This window comes from Eschrichtius robustus, chromosome 10, assembly GCF_028021215.1.
Source record: "Eschrichtius robustus isolate mEscRob2 chromosome 10, mEscRob2.pri, whole genome shotgun sequence".
Lineage (NCBI taxonomy): Eukaryota > Metazoa > Chordata > Mammalia > Artiodactyla > Eschrichtiidae > Eschrichtius > Eschrichtius robustus.
Window position 1 is genome coordinate 108,630,182 of NC_090833.1, and position 15,499 is coordinate 108,645,680.

Here is a 15,499-nt window from a genome sequence, read left to right on the forward strand (position 1 = left end):
AGATTGGGTAGGCCAAGGTGGCTGGAATTTGCAGGGCACAGTATCCGAGAGTAGGGAGTTATGCAGAGAAATTTCCAGAAAGGTGCATAGGGTTCCCTTGAGTTGTCCGCTGAATACCAATCTGTGTGAACCCCAGGAGGCCAGCTAGAACAACTTCTGAGGAAAGCATCATTACTAGAGCTCATGCAGAGCTGGGAATCGTTCAAGTTCCCTCCAGCCAGGGTGGGAGGGTGACCTGGGGGACTGAGGGTCCTCCCAGAAAGCTCCTTAGCCTATTCTAACTGGGGGGTGAGCTGGTGGAGAGGATTCGATAACAAAGCTCCAGTCAGTCAGAACCCATCTCAGCTCCCAGAAGCGAAAGGTGGAGGAGAAGGAGAGGAAAAGGAAGGGAAAGGTGTTCTATGGAGGGTTGAAGGGAGAGCGCTTCTAAGAAGAGAAAGTCAAGTGATTCACACAGCTGACATCTTACAGAAATGTTAGAGTAACTGTCAGAAAACAATGTAGCTGAAGGAACCACAGTGCCTATGGTAGAGAACGGTGTAACTCCCTTCCATAATTCCAAACCCACTAGAGTGGTTGGCTTGACCACAACACACGAAGGAGCCAAAGGTCAGTTCTCAGGTATCTGAGACCAGGGAAAAGCAGTGCCTTGTAGACATTAGAGTGGAGAAGAAGAAAGGCCACCGCCCTTCTCCATGGGACTGAATATAGAACGGGAACCACAGTGATTTGGGGGTGGGTATCACCGGACTTTTTAGAGGAGAAAACCAGGATGCCTCCTTTGTGCATTTCCAGCAAGTCCACTTTACTCTGTTGACTTCCTTTGGCAAATTTTTATGGCCTACAGGAAGCTTGGGCCATTAGATTTCCCCACAGGTGCAGCTATGAGTTTGTGGCCAGGACTAGGCGGTGACCTGGGCCATCCCCACACTCGCCCCGGGTCCTGTGCCTGGGAGTTCATACCTCTCACTGGGTGATGAGGCCCAGTGACTTCACAGACCTTGTACCCAACTCTGGACGGTCTTCTTATCTGTGAATGGAACTCCGGATGAAAGCACATCCCCAAGTAAGAACTCTGGAGAAGTGAGGAAATAGGTGTTCTTTCCTTTAATGATTATGAAAGCAATTCTCTTACAAGCTGGGCCGTGATTATTGTTCTGCTGCTTGGGGCCCTTTCCTTAGGTTACCGAATAGGGCTTAAGACATCATGTGCCACCATGTTCTTGCTCTAGACTGTGTTTGTTATTGTCCTCCGGAAGTATTAAGACAGCTTCTCATAAGCCACCCATTCTACCAATTCCCACTGAAAAATTATCAGGCGATCCAATTTTCACCCGTCCTCCCCACGCTCACTGGGTTTTCATGAGAAAGAATATGAGGGGAAGCTTGTTAGCAACATGTTTTTAGCTTTATTGAAATTCTTTCTTATAAAAGGTCTGATGTATTTTAGGCCTGGCCTAATTTCCTTTAGTCCCTGAAATACAGGTCCATGGTTATTTCCATGTCCTCTTAAGTAGGAATGTAAACTAGTAGACTTTTATTTTAAGGTTCAAACACTTATCACCATTGTTTTTCTCTGATGTAAAGCAAGACTTGTATTTTCCCGAATGAAAAGACCAAGTAAGAAAGTTATGTGGATCTTCATTGGTAGGATAACTGGATTCTTTGCCAGAATGGACTTGGGAATTTATATCGTTCAACGTGACATCTTTCCACCTTGAGTATTTTCTTTTTTAATGCAAACTCTGTAGTGTGCTGAGCTATTTATAGTAAAGAGTGCTGTGTTCATATATGCGTACATATATTGGCTCTGGGAAAAGATGCATGAGTACGTGCGCGTTACGTAAACATAGCCGTTAGCCAGAAGGAGAGTCTCTGATCATTAGGACATTAATGAATAACAAGCATATGGTAAGCAAAGAACAACCAATAGCACATATTGGTTTAGTTGTCAGCCAGGAACTTTGCTGGTCTTACACCCAGAGGGTCCCAGCTGTCACCTTCCCCAGGCAAGCGGTGCTCACCAGATAGGACAGGTGATTGTGTATCCGAGGCCTGACTGAGTTTGTGGCTCCCTCAAGGGAGGAGGGTTTGCACTCACTTGCTACCATGTAGGTCCCCAGGCCTAGAACACATATATGGCCCAATCTGACCTCCTCCTCGTGTCAAAAGTAGAATATGATCTCCCCATCACTAGGAAAGGGGTACAGATTGAGGACTTGCAAAGGCCCACGGCCTCTTCTTCCCCCAGAGATTGTAGGGAATCCTCATTTCCTTTCAATCTTTTTTTTTTTTTTCTTTTAATATTTATTTATTTATTTATTTGGTTGCACTGGGTCTCAGTTGAGCCAGGCGGGCTCCTTAGTTGAGGCTCGCGGCCTCCTTAGTTGCGGCTCTCTGGCTCCTTAGTTGCGGCACGTGGGCTCCTTAGTTGCGGCACGCATGTGGAATCCAGTTCCCTGACCAGGGATCGAACCCGGGCCCCCTGCATTGGGAGCGCAGAGTCTTAACCACTGTGCCACCAGGGAAGTCCCCTCCTTTCACTCTTACAGGCTCCATCAGGACATGTGTTCTCCTGACCACAGGATGACACCCAAAGAGGTCTGGAAGGTTCAAAATCATCACCTCCAAACAGCTCTGAGACACAGGCGACATAGCTTTAACCCTGACTGCTAGATAACTGAGGGTTGATCTTGGTTTAACCCAGACAGTCCCCATGTCACCCTCCAAATCAGCTTTCCTCCTGTGTGGATGGTTGCCCTGGAAGCCAGTCCTGTCTGACCTTGAACTCACACCCTGTGGGGTTTGGAGTATGTAACCTTCTAGTCGCACCCGTCCTGCACCCAAGCTTCTTGCTTGAGCCTGGCGAAGACACAGGAAAGTTCAGGTAGCGACAGCGGTCTCAGTCATTCTCGATCTGACTGATAGGTCAGGCGAAGGGGTCAGTTGAATGCTACCTGGAGGTGACGTGGTACCCACACTAACATGACTTATAGGAATGCTGCAAAGTGTTAAATGAATTTAGCACCCAAGATACTATGCAATAGCATGCGTGGCAGTCACTCAATAAATGTTCCTTTCACTCCTCTTCTCTGAATCCAGACTGGTTCCTGCAGGAGACTTGCATTTCCCTCTGGCTCCTACAGCTGGCCTCTCCTCTATGTCACTTCCCCTAACTAACAAACGCTGTGCAGAGGCAGAGTAAAGGGGGAAAATGAATCACTCAGTATTGTCTCTGGCTGGTCAAAACTCTTGGCCTGAGGTTTGGGAATGATCTGCAGGGTAAACGATCTGGGATGCCTCCCTCCCATCTTCATGGATGCATTTGTGGCCAACATTTATCTGTAACTCACAGACCACAGAGAACATGGATACGGAGGCCTGATGCATGGTGTTTAGAAGACTCAGCAAAATGGCGATCCAGTTGACCAGGGCTCCATGCAGGAACTCTGGTGGAAGGGAGAGACAGGCAGTAGATCCCAGAGTTGTGCTTTGGAAAAGATGTCCAAGGGGAGGAGGATGACAGGCCACCATGGGTCCTGGGATGGGAATCCGGGGGTCTGGGGGTGCTGGGCGGGGAGGCATGGTCAGGGGAGCCCCGAGCAATGCCCCCACCCCAGGAATGCAGGAAGGAGGCTTGGCAGCTGGGTCCGGACCTTGGGCTGTGCCCACTGTCAGGGTCTCTTGCATGTCACTCCAGCATCCTCAGCGTGTCCGCAGTTTGTCACCCCCCATTTGGAGAAGCTGCAGCGGAAGATGCTTTCCTCCGTGCCCTTGCAGGCGACATCATCCATCCAAATCCTCCCTGTGCCTGTGGAGACAAGTCAACACGATTTCTTAGCGGAGATGCAGGAGGGCAGGACAGACAGGAACACTGCTGTCTGTCCTTGACCCGGCTGTCCCGAGCTCTGCTGTCAGTTCTCAAATCTAGTGGTTCCCATCTGCCTTCTCCACTCCACTGAGACCAAATACTTCTTTTCTAGGCTCAGTTTCTTGAGGGCAGAATAAGAATAATTGACAGTGGAGATGGTGGTATTTACTGAGTAGCCCCTACGTGTCAGCATCTCACACATACTATCTTCGTCCATTCTCACCATGGTGCTGTGAGATAGCCATGAATAAACCCTTTTCCTAGATGGGAAAACTGAGGTTCAGAAGGCAACTGGTGCAAGGTTGCTCAGCTTGTAAGTGGCAGAGTCTGAACTCAAGCCCAAGTCTTGCTGCCTCCCAGGCCACGCTCTATATGAGACACTTCATAGCTTTTGAGATACGATATCTTGCGGCATTTGTTGATGAATATTCAGACAGGGCCTAATCAGAAGGACAATGTCAGACAGACCCTGGGTTGGACAGATCCAGTGCCCCATAAGTATCTCAAGTATGTCAGTACCAACATTACCTTCAATCTTTTGAAATTTAAAGCAGGTGGTCTCTTTCTATGAGCTCAAAACAGTGGTACTTGGAATGACAGTGGATCCCAGAATTTAGCATTATAACCAGACATCTATGTAATGACAGGCAGAAGCATCCACAACCACAAGTAATTAGGTCAAGTTCCCAAAATACAAGGTCCCTGAGACAATCTAGCTGAGTTTTGCCTGTTTGTTCACTCAGCTCTTAAGGGGACCAACCTACTGGTCTGAAGATGCCCATGCAGGGGAGCCTTTAGCTGGCTTTCCCAAGATTGTACCTGAGTCTCAAGAGACATAAACTCGGCACTGAGGTCCCTTACTGAATGTCAAGGGAATAGGGCAGCTGGGTGAGGCTCCAAGGGAATGGAGAGGGCTTGTCTGGGGTCAGAGGGGTCAGTGGAGAGGGGAGGAGTCACCTAGAGCCCCCGCTGATGAACTGGCAGGGCCATCGCCCCTGGTTCAGGTGGGCCCTCTGGGCTGATGGCCAAGGAAGGTCTCCAGTGGTGGGAGCTCACTTGGGAGCCCTCTGGAAGGATGCCTGAGCTTTAGGGCTCCCATCTCCCGTGGAAGCAGTAGCTCAGAGCTTCGCTACTCAAAGTGTGGTCCTGGCCCAGTAGCATCAGCATTCCCCAGAGCTTGTCAAAACTGCAGAACCTCAGGCCCCACCCAAGACCTACTGAATCAGAATCTACATTTGAAGCAAGTGGTTCTGCATTGAAGTTTGAGAAGCAGAACTAGGTACAGCAGAAATAGGGCTTTACAATAAGTAGAATAAATCTCAATTCAAGTCTCAGCCCCATCTAGGAAGACCATTTCAGTTGTAAAACCAGGAAGGGATTCCCGAAATATGAGACTTTTCGTGCTAAAGCTGGGTAGGTTCTGGGTAAACCGGGATGGCTGGTCACTCCAGCACCCTGACTTGTTAGGTCTACGAGCCGGCACCAAATATCATGGGGTCAAAGGTCATAAACTGGGTTCCAACATTGCTGACTGGGTCAACCTGGGCAAGTTCAATGAGGTAACTTGTATTCCTGTATTTTGTTTTTTGTGCTTTTTTGGCCACACTGCATGGCATGTGGGATCTGAGTTCCCCAGCCAGGGATGGAACCTGCGCCCCCTGCATTGGAAATGGTCTTAACCACTGGACCACCAGGGACGTCCCAAGAGAATTTTTTTTTTTTTTTTTTTGGCCACACCGTGTGGCTTGTGGGATCTTAGTTCCCCGACCAGGGATTGAACCCTGGCCCTCGGCAGTGACAGCACAGACTCCTAAGCCCTGGACCACCAGGGAATTCCCAGTTCCTATATTTTAAAGGGCTTTCAAATGCACCAAAAGCCTATACAAAAGGTAGCTCAGGTATTAGTACTGTACCCTGACCCTACCCCCATCTCCTCCCTGTCCCAACTCTCAGCAGCCAGACAACCTCTCCTTTTGGAGGAATTGTCAGGACTAATTATTAAAACCCTTCAAACTGTCACTCACCCTTGGATTGCATGGGAAATCCCTTTACAAAGAGCATCAAGGGAACACCTAAACCATTTTGCTGCCCACGAAATCCACCGCACGAACTAAGCGGTTTGGACATATTTTTTATGCCGAGATTTTCAGCATCTGTTGTCATGGGAATACCAAGCAGTGAATTCAGGAACAGAGCTGGGAGGAGAGGCCTCCTTCTGCTGTCTTTCTGGATGTTATTTCTTCATCAGAGCCTCTTCCCTAGCCGGATACAGTGTGCCTCTTACACAATAAGCCCTTTGAGGCCGAGCAAAAATTCTCAGATTAAATGTCTCCTGGAAAACACATCAGTTTACAAATTACCCTTCCTTGGGCTACAGGCCCAAGAGCTCTGTGGGATTAGTCACATCCAAAACAAATAAAGAAGCAAATGAAGGAGACCGACAAATACAGAACAGGCCCCAAGGTTACGAGCCCAAATGCATACATAGGATCACGAGACTCCAAACTCTAGCTGGTGTTTGGCTAGGGAGTTCTGGCTAATGTTCAGTCATGGAAAAGCTAATAAAATGAGAAAAGCGTTGTTAAATCAGCAGCACTGAATATCTACAGTTACTGGGACATCGCTGAAGGGCCTATTAACCCGAAGACTGTTTCTGCTCCTTGCCATGTCAGAGGGGCTAGCACTTCCATGACTCCAGGTGCCAATCACCCTTTTAGCTTTAGAGCTGACACCTGATACTCAACGTGTGGCCCAAGGACCAGGAAATCAGTATCACCTGGGAGGTTGTTAGCAACACAGAGTCTTGGGCCCACCCGGACCCGAATCAGGGTCTGCACCTTAACAAGATCTCCTAGATTCAGGCACGCATTCAGGTCCGAGAAGCCCTGCCCTAGGTTAGGTCTGCTGCTCTACACCAGTCTCTCTGTGAGCTCCATAACATGCCCCATCAGGTAAGCAGGGAAGGGGGTACTCTGCTCCCCACTGTACAGTCAGAAAAATGAAACAATAGGGTGAGGTTTTTACCTTGAGGAGGAAAACCTGGGACTAGAGGCCAGGTCTTCTGACACTTAGAGCTGTTGGAAGGTGATATTGTTGGGATGCGTAAGTGGAGATTTTATTTTATCCTTATTCATTCATTCATTCAACAAGTATTTAAGAGTCTACGCCATGCTCAGCACTATTCTGGGTGTATGGACTACATCAATGCACAAAAAATGATTAAAGAAAAACACTGTTGGTGGGAATGTAAACTGGTGTAGTCACTGTGGAGAACAGTATGGAGACTTCTCAAAAAACTAAAAACAGAACTACTGTATGACCCAGCAATCCCACTCCTGGGTACATATCTGAAAAAAAACAAAAACACTAATTTGAAAGATAACATGCACCCCAGTGTTCATAGCAGCATTATTTACAATTGCCAAGATACGGAAGCAACCTAAGTGTGCATCAACAGATGGACAGATAAAGAAGCTGTGGTATATATATACTATGGAATATTACTCAGCTATAAAAAAGAATGAAATTTTGCCATTTGCAGCAACATTAATGAACTTGGAGGGCATTATTCTAAGTGAAATAAGTCAGACAGAGACAGACAAATACTGTATGATATCACTTATAAGTGGAATCTAAAAACTGCAACAAACTAGTGAAGATAATGAAAAAGAAGCAGACTCACAGATGTAGAGAACAAATTAGTGGTTACCAGTGGGAGGGGAGGAGCAAAACAGGGGTGGGGAACTGGGAGGTACAAACTATTGGCTGTAAGATAAGCTGAAGGATGTATTACTGGGTTGGCCAAAAAGTTCGTTTGGTTAGTGAAAACGTTGTTCAGTAAAGTTCTTGGTGAAAACGAAAAATGTGTCTTTTATTTTTACTTAAAACTGAACGAATTTTTTGGCCAACCCAATATGTAACATGGGGAGTAGAGCCAATATTTTGTTATAACTGTAAAGGGAAAGCAACCTTTCAAAATTGTATAAAAACAAAACAAAAATCTCTGCTTCATGGAACAAACACTTGAGCTGCTTCATGTTTATTTGAGTAATATTGATAGAAGGAATTGAGGTAGGAAGTAGATGGGCCCCTGGCCTGGACAGCTGGTGTTTGTCAAGGGCAGTAAAATTGAAGCTTTGTTTTCCCCCAGACACTCCAAGGACAAAGTTAGTGGCAAAAACTGAGCTCTGCTGAAGTAAAGAGATAAGATGACTACTCCTGAGGTTAAGAAAAACTCCCTGACTGCACAGGCACAGAAAGGTTCCTTGGGGGGTCAAAAAGGAGGGGGTGCCACCCCATAATAGGTGATGCCAAGACCCCCATAGGCCTCTGCAGTGGGATCCATCTTAGCAAAAAGTTAGCACGCATGTTGGGGAAGAGTCCTAGGACAGGTCAGGTGTGGAATAAGAAACAAGAAATTGGCCAAACGTAAACAAAGACCCGGAAGGACTGTCCTAAATAAATGATTTAAATCACCTTTTTACTGCACTCCTCATTAGAGGACGCCCACATCCTTTCTCTCCAGGTGTGTATTTCTGCCTTGCTTCAGTCTCTAACAAACTGTTTCTCTGTGTGCTCTCCCACTTGTCGTGCTGTGTCTCTAATAATAAACTTTGTACCTGTTTTTACAGTTTTTGCCTCCCTGAAACATTCTTGCTTTCAAATGAGGGCAAGAGCCAGGGCCACTTAGCTTCTAGCCTCTGGCCCCTGGTGGTCTAGCGGCTAGGATTCCTGGTTTTCATCTAGGCTACCCAGGTTCGGTTCCTGGGCAGGGAACTAAGATCCTCCTTCAAGCCACCAGTCGCTGCTGTCTCTCTGAGATCGGAATGAGTTACACTGATTCCTGCAGCCTGCCATCTGAGCCTCACACAGGGACAGGCAGGATGGCTATCAAACAGATATTTAAGAGGTAGGAAAACTAAGGCCCCAGAAAGGTTAAGTGACCTGTCCCACAACTATTAAGGGGATGAGGTCATGACCCAGGCCTCTGACGTCCAGCCAGTCCAGTCCCCGTTCCTTATAGAACCACATACACGGCACACAGCACAGATCACTAAGCCAGGAGGCTGCAAACCCGATTCGACCTACTGCCTGCTTTTGTAAATAAAGTTTTATTGGAACACGGAGCCTCCCCGCCCCCAGTCTGATTACATTTTGTCTGTAGTTGCTTTTATGCTTACAACTACAGAGCTGAGTAGTTGTGAGAGCGACCATCTGGCCCACAAAGCCCAAAATATTTACTCCCTGGCCCTTGAATGTTTGCTGACCCTTGCACTAAGCCACCTCCCAGTATTTGAATTTTATCTTAGAAAAAAAGGGCAAAAAGATGCTAATAATTTAATTAAAAGAGAACACTCCCAATTCCGCCCACCCACTCCCACCTACAAATCTGTATGCGTTTGTACCCATCCTCAGCTCCTTTTGTCTGTCTCTCTGTCTCAAAGAAAGATTTTCTTGGTGGGTCCAGGACTAATTTCCCAGCGGTACTATGGTGGTCTCACCCCCTCCATCTCCTCCTGGACCCTTGCTCCAGCCATCACCCTCCATCTTCCTGATCTGCACTCATTCCCTCTCCAACAGCTCTTGGACCAATTTAAAATTAAAAAAAAAAATTTCTCATTTGGGTCTTTCCTTGCTTTTTTTCCCAGGGAAACTGATAATTCAATTATTGAGCCCTGTCCAGGAAAACTTTTATGGTTCCAGACCACAGAGAGCACTGCCAGGGTGTGGCAGTTTCTTGTATGACTCTGGGGAGGACGCAGGTTTGGCAGGCACAGAAGTTCCTTCCTTCCTTCTTTCCTTGCCCCCTCCTCCAGTCCCTCCTCCCTCCCTCCCACATTTATCCAGTACCTATCACATCCCAGGCACAGTCCTGGGTTTTGGAGCTCTGCCCCCAAGGTGTTCCCACATACCTCAGCGATCAGGAGCGTGTGAGAGGTACGCACAGAAGATGCCACGGGAGCAGAGGGGGTACCTACATCACGGGCTGGGGTGGAGCAGCAAAGCTCCCCTCAGGAGGTCATCATTGAGCTGACTTTAAAAGCTGAGGGGGAATTAGCTAGGTGAAGAGGAGGGAAAGGCATTCCAGACCCAAGGAACAGCACGTGAGAGGATACGGAGCTGGGAAACAGCTGTGTGAGCTCAGAGACCACACGTGGGTGCACGCAGCTAAGGGATGCGCCACCAGAGGTGGGAGGCGTGTGAGGACTGGCCTTGGGCACTAAGCTAAGGAAAGCAAATTTGATCCTGAGAGCAGGAAAGACCCACTGAGCATCGGGCAGGGGCGTGACAGAGGCAGGAGCTCATTTTAGAAAGATCCCTGGCAGCCAGGAGGAGGAAGGCAAAGGAGGCAGCCTGGAGGGGGACAGGGGGCCAGCAGTGTGGGAAGCAGCTCATGGAGGACGCCCCCATCTCCACGCAACAAGCAGCAAATAAATGTGCACCGCAGGGCTTGCAATGCGCTAACTGCTCACCGTATGTGATCTCACTTCGAGTTGGCAATCATCCTGCACAAGTGGAGGGACTGAAGCCTGGAGAGGTTAAGAAATCTGCTCCAGGTCACCAGCTAGTAAGTGGCACATATGGGATGCTAGCTTGGCTTTGACCCAGAGCTTGAGCTCCTAGCCACTGCTCTACCCAGCCCGAGCTCCTAAGGCAAGAGCAGGGGGAACAGAGAGGAGGGGACAGAGTCAAGGGACCAGAGACGTTGACACTGGTAGCATCTGTTAAGACTCAGGGACCCGGCAGATAAGGGACACGGGAGTGGGTGAGGGTGGGAGGAGGGACGAGTCTGCAGTCCTGGCTGGCAGGGCAGGAAGCACAGCCGGAAGAGAAACAGAATGGATGGAGAGCGGGGCCGGGGGCTTGGGAGACTCCGTGAGGCTGAGGGTGAGCGGACCGGGATTGGGAATCGGGGCACCTGCATGACGGGAGGCTGTGGTCAGAGGGGCGTTGGGACCTGATGCAAACCCCGCCAGCTGCCAGGAGAGGCGGGCTTCCCCTCCCTCTGCCCCCAGCTGCTAGGGCAGGATAGCCCTTCCAACGGTTTAGAATCTGTGAACATGTCTGCCTCCCCCTCTAAACTGAATGTGCTGAGGTCAGAAACTAGGTTGACTCAACTCTGTGCCCCAGCGCTGAGCCTAGTGCCTGCCCATGGAAAGTGCCAGAAGCTGCTGTGGGAAGAAGGGAGTGCAGCCGGGCTAGGAGGATGGGTGCCAGGCAAGCCCCATCCCTTCCCCGGCCCCCATTTCCCTCTGTGCACCCATGAGTAACACCTGGCCTGCCTACCTGTCCAGGTCTCGAATATCACGTGACCTAAGTTATTGGATGATGATGGAGAAGTACAGTGCAAATTTCATGCTGATGTGGAAGCGAGTCTGGCTTCCCACTGACTGGCGTAAAGACTTGAGTGGTGGGAATTCCCTAGCGGTCCAGTGGTTAGGACTCGGCACTTTCACTGCCGTGAACCCGGGTTCGATCCCTGGTCGGGGAACTAAGATCCCACAAGCCGTGCAGTGCGGCCAAAAAAAAAAAAAAAATCCGGTGCCAGTTGTAGAGCTTCCCTTCACACCATACAATACAAAAATCAAGGCAGGATGAAAGAGGTTTAGGCTAACCCTGCCCATGACATTCAAATGACCTAATGTGGCTTCACTAAAAGAGTTTATGATTTTTCCCCCCCAAAGGTTTACTTCCACTTATTAGGGAGAAGCCCTCACTGGAGCCAAAAATGGAAAACAAGGACCGTTCCCACTGTTTCTGTTCCTCATGCAAACAAAAATGGCAGTTTTCCTTGAAGAAAACAGGCTGAGACCCAGCACAGAGCTTTAGATGGGAGGGAAGCGCTCTCCCCGAGTGGGCTGCCCTCCGTGGAGCTGGACCCTTTGAACTCCCCACGCGCTGGCCTTGAAGTCGAGAGGCCAGGACGCTGGGGTCAATCGGCCACTCTCTGCCAGCTGTCACAACACATTTCACAAGAGTCACTTCAGTGAGTGCGATTGTCTTGTCTGCTCGGACTGGGTGGCTTGTAAACAACAGACATTTATTTCTCACGGTTCTGGAGGCTGCAAGTCCAAGATCAGGGTGCCTGCATGTTCCGGTTCTAGGGGAGGGCCCTCTTCCGGCTTGTAGGCTACTGTATGTCCTCACGGAAGCAGGAGGGAGCTCTCTGAGGTCCCTTTTATAAGGGCACCGGTCCCATTATGAGGGCTCTGCTCATGACCTGATCACCCCCCAAAGGCCCCACCTTCTGATACCATCACACTGGGGCTGAGGATTCCAACATATGAATTTGGGGGGGCGGGTGACACAAACTTTCAGTCTGCAACAGTGACTGAGGTCTAAGGGACAAGACTCTGAGCCAGGATTGTGGCAGTCCAAAGTGGGCGCGAGAAGAAAGGCAGCTGTGAGGAGCGGAGGGTTCCACGGCCAGTCGGGATGTGACCCGGCTCTATTTCCCCATCTGAAAAGGATGCCCCTCCTCTCACCATGAGGCCCTTTACCATTTAGCACAGTGGGCTGGGCCGCCATGGTCTCAGGTAGGACAGCAAATGCTCCATGACACAAATAGCCTCCATAGCGGGGCCAGTGGTCCCCCCACAGGTCACCAGGCGACCTGGCAACTGAGTGTGAGTGGGTCAGTCCAAATCCCTCCCCGCACCTGCCAGAATGCAGGTCCTCGTGACAGGTGAGCAGAAGTATTTCACATTCCAGGGGCCCAAGCTGGAAGGCACATCACAGAGTCTGTAAGCCCCTTTAAGTTATAGATGGGACACCAAGATCCAGGGTGGAGGGGCAATGAGATCACACAGTCGGGGGCAGCACATTATTGTACAGGTGCCGGGAGCGCTATCTTCAAGCAGGTGGGACCATTGTTTTAGTTGTGAGTCAACACAGGTTTCTCTGAGTTTGAGGTCCGATGAAGGACAAAGCACGTGTGACGGTGAGTATTTATATTTGAGTGTGAACGTGTGGCGTGCTGTGGATGTGTAACTGAATTGTTATGGGCTGAACTGTGTCCCCCCAAATTCCTATGTGGAAGTCCTAACCCCCAGGACCTCAGAATGCGCCTGTCTTTGGACACAGGGCCTTTAAAAAAGGTGATTAAAGATAAATGAGGTCATTAGAGGGGCCCTAATCCAGTATGACTGGTGTCCTTCTAAGAGGAAGAGACACAGACCCACACAGAGGGATGACCATGTGAGGACGCAGGGGGAAGGTGTCCCTCTACAAGCCAAGGAGAGAGGCCTCAGGAGAAACCAGACCTGCCAACACCTTGATCTTGGACTTCTAGCCTCTAGAACTGTGAGAAAATAAATGTCTGCAGTTTAAGTCCTACAGTCTGTGGTATTTGTTACAGCAGCTGAGCAGACTAATACAGAGAACTAGCCTGAGGGGAAGACACAGTGCTGTGGATAGAGACCGGAGCTGGGGTAGAGCCAACCTCTTTGCAATAGGAAAGGGACAGATGTTTCAAATCAGCCATCTGCCCAGGAAGGGTCTGCACCTCTCCCTCAAACTCTCTTGTACCGTCTAAGCCTGTCAAAGGAAAGCAACCAAAATGGTGAAGACGGCTGAAATCTTTTCCTCTGAGGATGAGATGAAGTGTTTGGAGATCTTCATCTGAAGAAGAGACTCAAAGAGGAGCAGGGACAGCCAGCAGAGTGGATAAGAGAACGGATTCCCGAGCTACCTGCTTGGGTCTGAACCTGGGCTCTGCCATTTGCTAGCTGTGTGACCTTGGACAAGTTATCCAGCCTCTCTGTGCCACCATTTCCACGTATGGAAAATAGAGGTGATAGCTGTACCTGCTTCCTAGTGTGGTAAGGATTACATGAGTGAATATTTTTAACATGTTTAGAACCGAGCCCGGCACACAGGCAGTGCTATCTAAGCACTAAATAGTAACAAAAATGTAATCGGGACAAATGGGCGTGGGATTAGATAAGAGCCCTGAGATGCAGGGCTGAAAACGGGGGCCAGTAGGAGACCAAAAAAGAAAGGGAGTCAATTCAAGGGAAGGAAGAATGTTCTAATAAGCAGAACTGTCTGAAGACAGACCAGCTCGCTTGGGGGCCGTGAGCATCCCGTGGTCACGGCGGGAAGGATCCAGGCAGAGCCCGGCTGACGCTGGCAGGACTGCTGTCAAGGGGATGCCGGACAGGAGGGCAGGCCTAGGCCTCCGGGACCCTCGCCCCACGTCCTCCCCCTCCGGGTGCCCTACCTTGTCCGAACTGAGCCGTCCGGTGCACGTCCTCGGCGCTGGGGAAGCCCAGCGTGCGGCACACCACGTCCCCGTCCTTCTTGTCCCAGCCGTCATCGCACACGGTGCCCCAGCGCCGCTCGTGGTACACCTCCACGCGGCCCTGGTGTGGGCCCGAGCCGTTCACCAGCCGGACCATCAAGGCCTCCATGCCACCTGCCGGGAGCAGCGCAGGGTCAGGGGTCACTACCTGAGCTGGACACAGTGGGGTCCCGCCTATGGACCCTCCTCGACTCCCCGCCACCACCCGGCATAGGAGAGGGGAGCTGGGGCTACAACTGAGGCGGAGCCGGCGGCCAGCAGAAACCGTGGTGTCACCCCTGCCCATTATCACCCCTGCCCATCTTCTCTCCACCTTTTTTTTTTTAAATAGACTTTTTTTTTTTAATAGCAAAATTGAGAAGGAGGTACAAAGATTTCCCATAGATCCCCTACCCCCCCCCAATCCATGCACAGCCCCCTTGGCCACTATCAACACCTCCACCACGGCGGTAATCTGTGAACCCACAATGACACGTCATGATCACTCAGAGTCGACAGTTTACACTAGGGTTCACTCTTGGTGTTGTCCATTCTATGCTTTGGGCAAATGTCTAATGACATGTATCCATCATTACAGTATCATACAGAACAGTTTCACTGCCCTAAAAATCCCCTGTGCTCCGTCTATTCACCTGCCACCCCACCCCCTAACCCCTGTCAACCACTGATCTTTTTCCTGTCTCCATAGTTTCGGCCTTCCCAGAATGGCATATACTTGGAATCATACGGTATGTAGTCTTTTCAGATTGGCCTCTTTCACTTAGTCATATGCATTTAAGGTTCCTCCATGTCTTTTCATGGCTTGATAGCGCATTTCTTTCTAGCACTGAATAATATTCCGTTGCCTGGATGTACCACAGTTTACTTATCCATTCACCCACTGAAGGACCTCTCGGAAGGAATTATGAATAAAGCTGTTACAAACAATCCTGTGCAGATTTCTGTGTAGACATAAGTTTTCAACTCATTTGGGTAAATACCAAGGAGCAGGATTGTTGGATTCCTCTCTACCTTTTGACACCTGGTGACCAGCAGCCGGGCCTGGCAGAGAGGAGGGTGAAGGGGAACAGAGGAAATCAAGGGATGGTCAAGGCTCTGTGAACAGGTGGCCCTGCTGCGTAGTTTAGTAGGTGGGGAGGTCCCCAAGGAGTGTCTCAGCCCTGCGTTGTCATCTGTGTCCACCTTCCCACTAGGCTGTCAGCACGAAAGTGTCTGAAGCCAGACAGACCTGGGTGTGAATTCTGGCTCTGCCCCTTACTACCTGTTAAGTGGGGGACAGTAATTCATCAAATCTAAAAAGCCGCTGTTTTGTAAGGCCCATCACT

At 49.7% G+C, this 15,499-nt stretch overlaps 1 protein-coding gene across 1 annotated transcript in view; it reads right to left on the reverse strand.

The window, feature by feature from the left end:
• Positions 1–3,674: 3,674 nt before the first annotated feature.
• The window catches only part of SCARA5 (scavenger receptor class A member 5), a 114,806-nt gene continuing 102,981 nt past the window's right edge, over positions 3,675–15,499 (reverse strand). The window contains exons 8-9 of the mRNA XM_068554035.1: positions 14,094–14,288; positions 3,675–3,811 (exon numbers count right to left, since the gene is read on the reverse strand). Of these exons, the coding sequence (XP_068410136.1) occupies positions 3,675–3,811; positions 14,094–14,288 (332 nt within the window). The remainder of the gene's footprint in view (positions 3,812–14,093; positions 14,289–15,499) is intronic.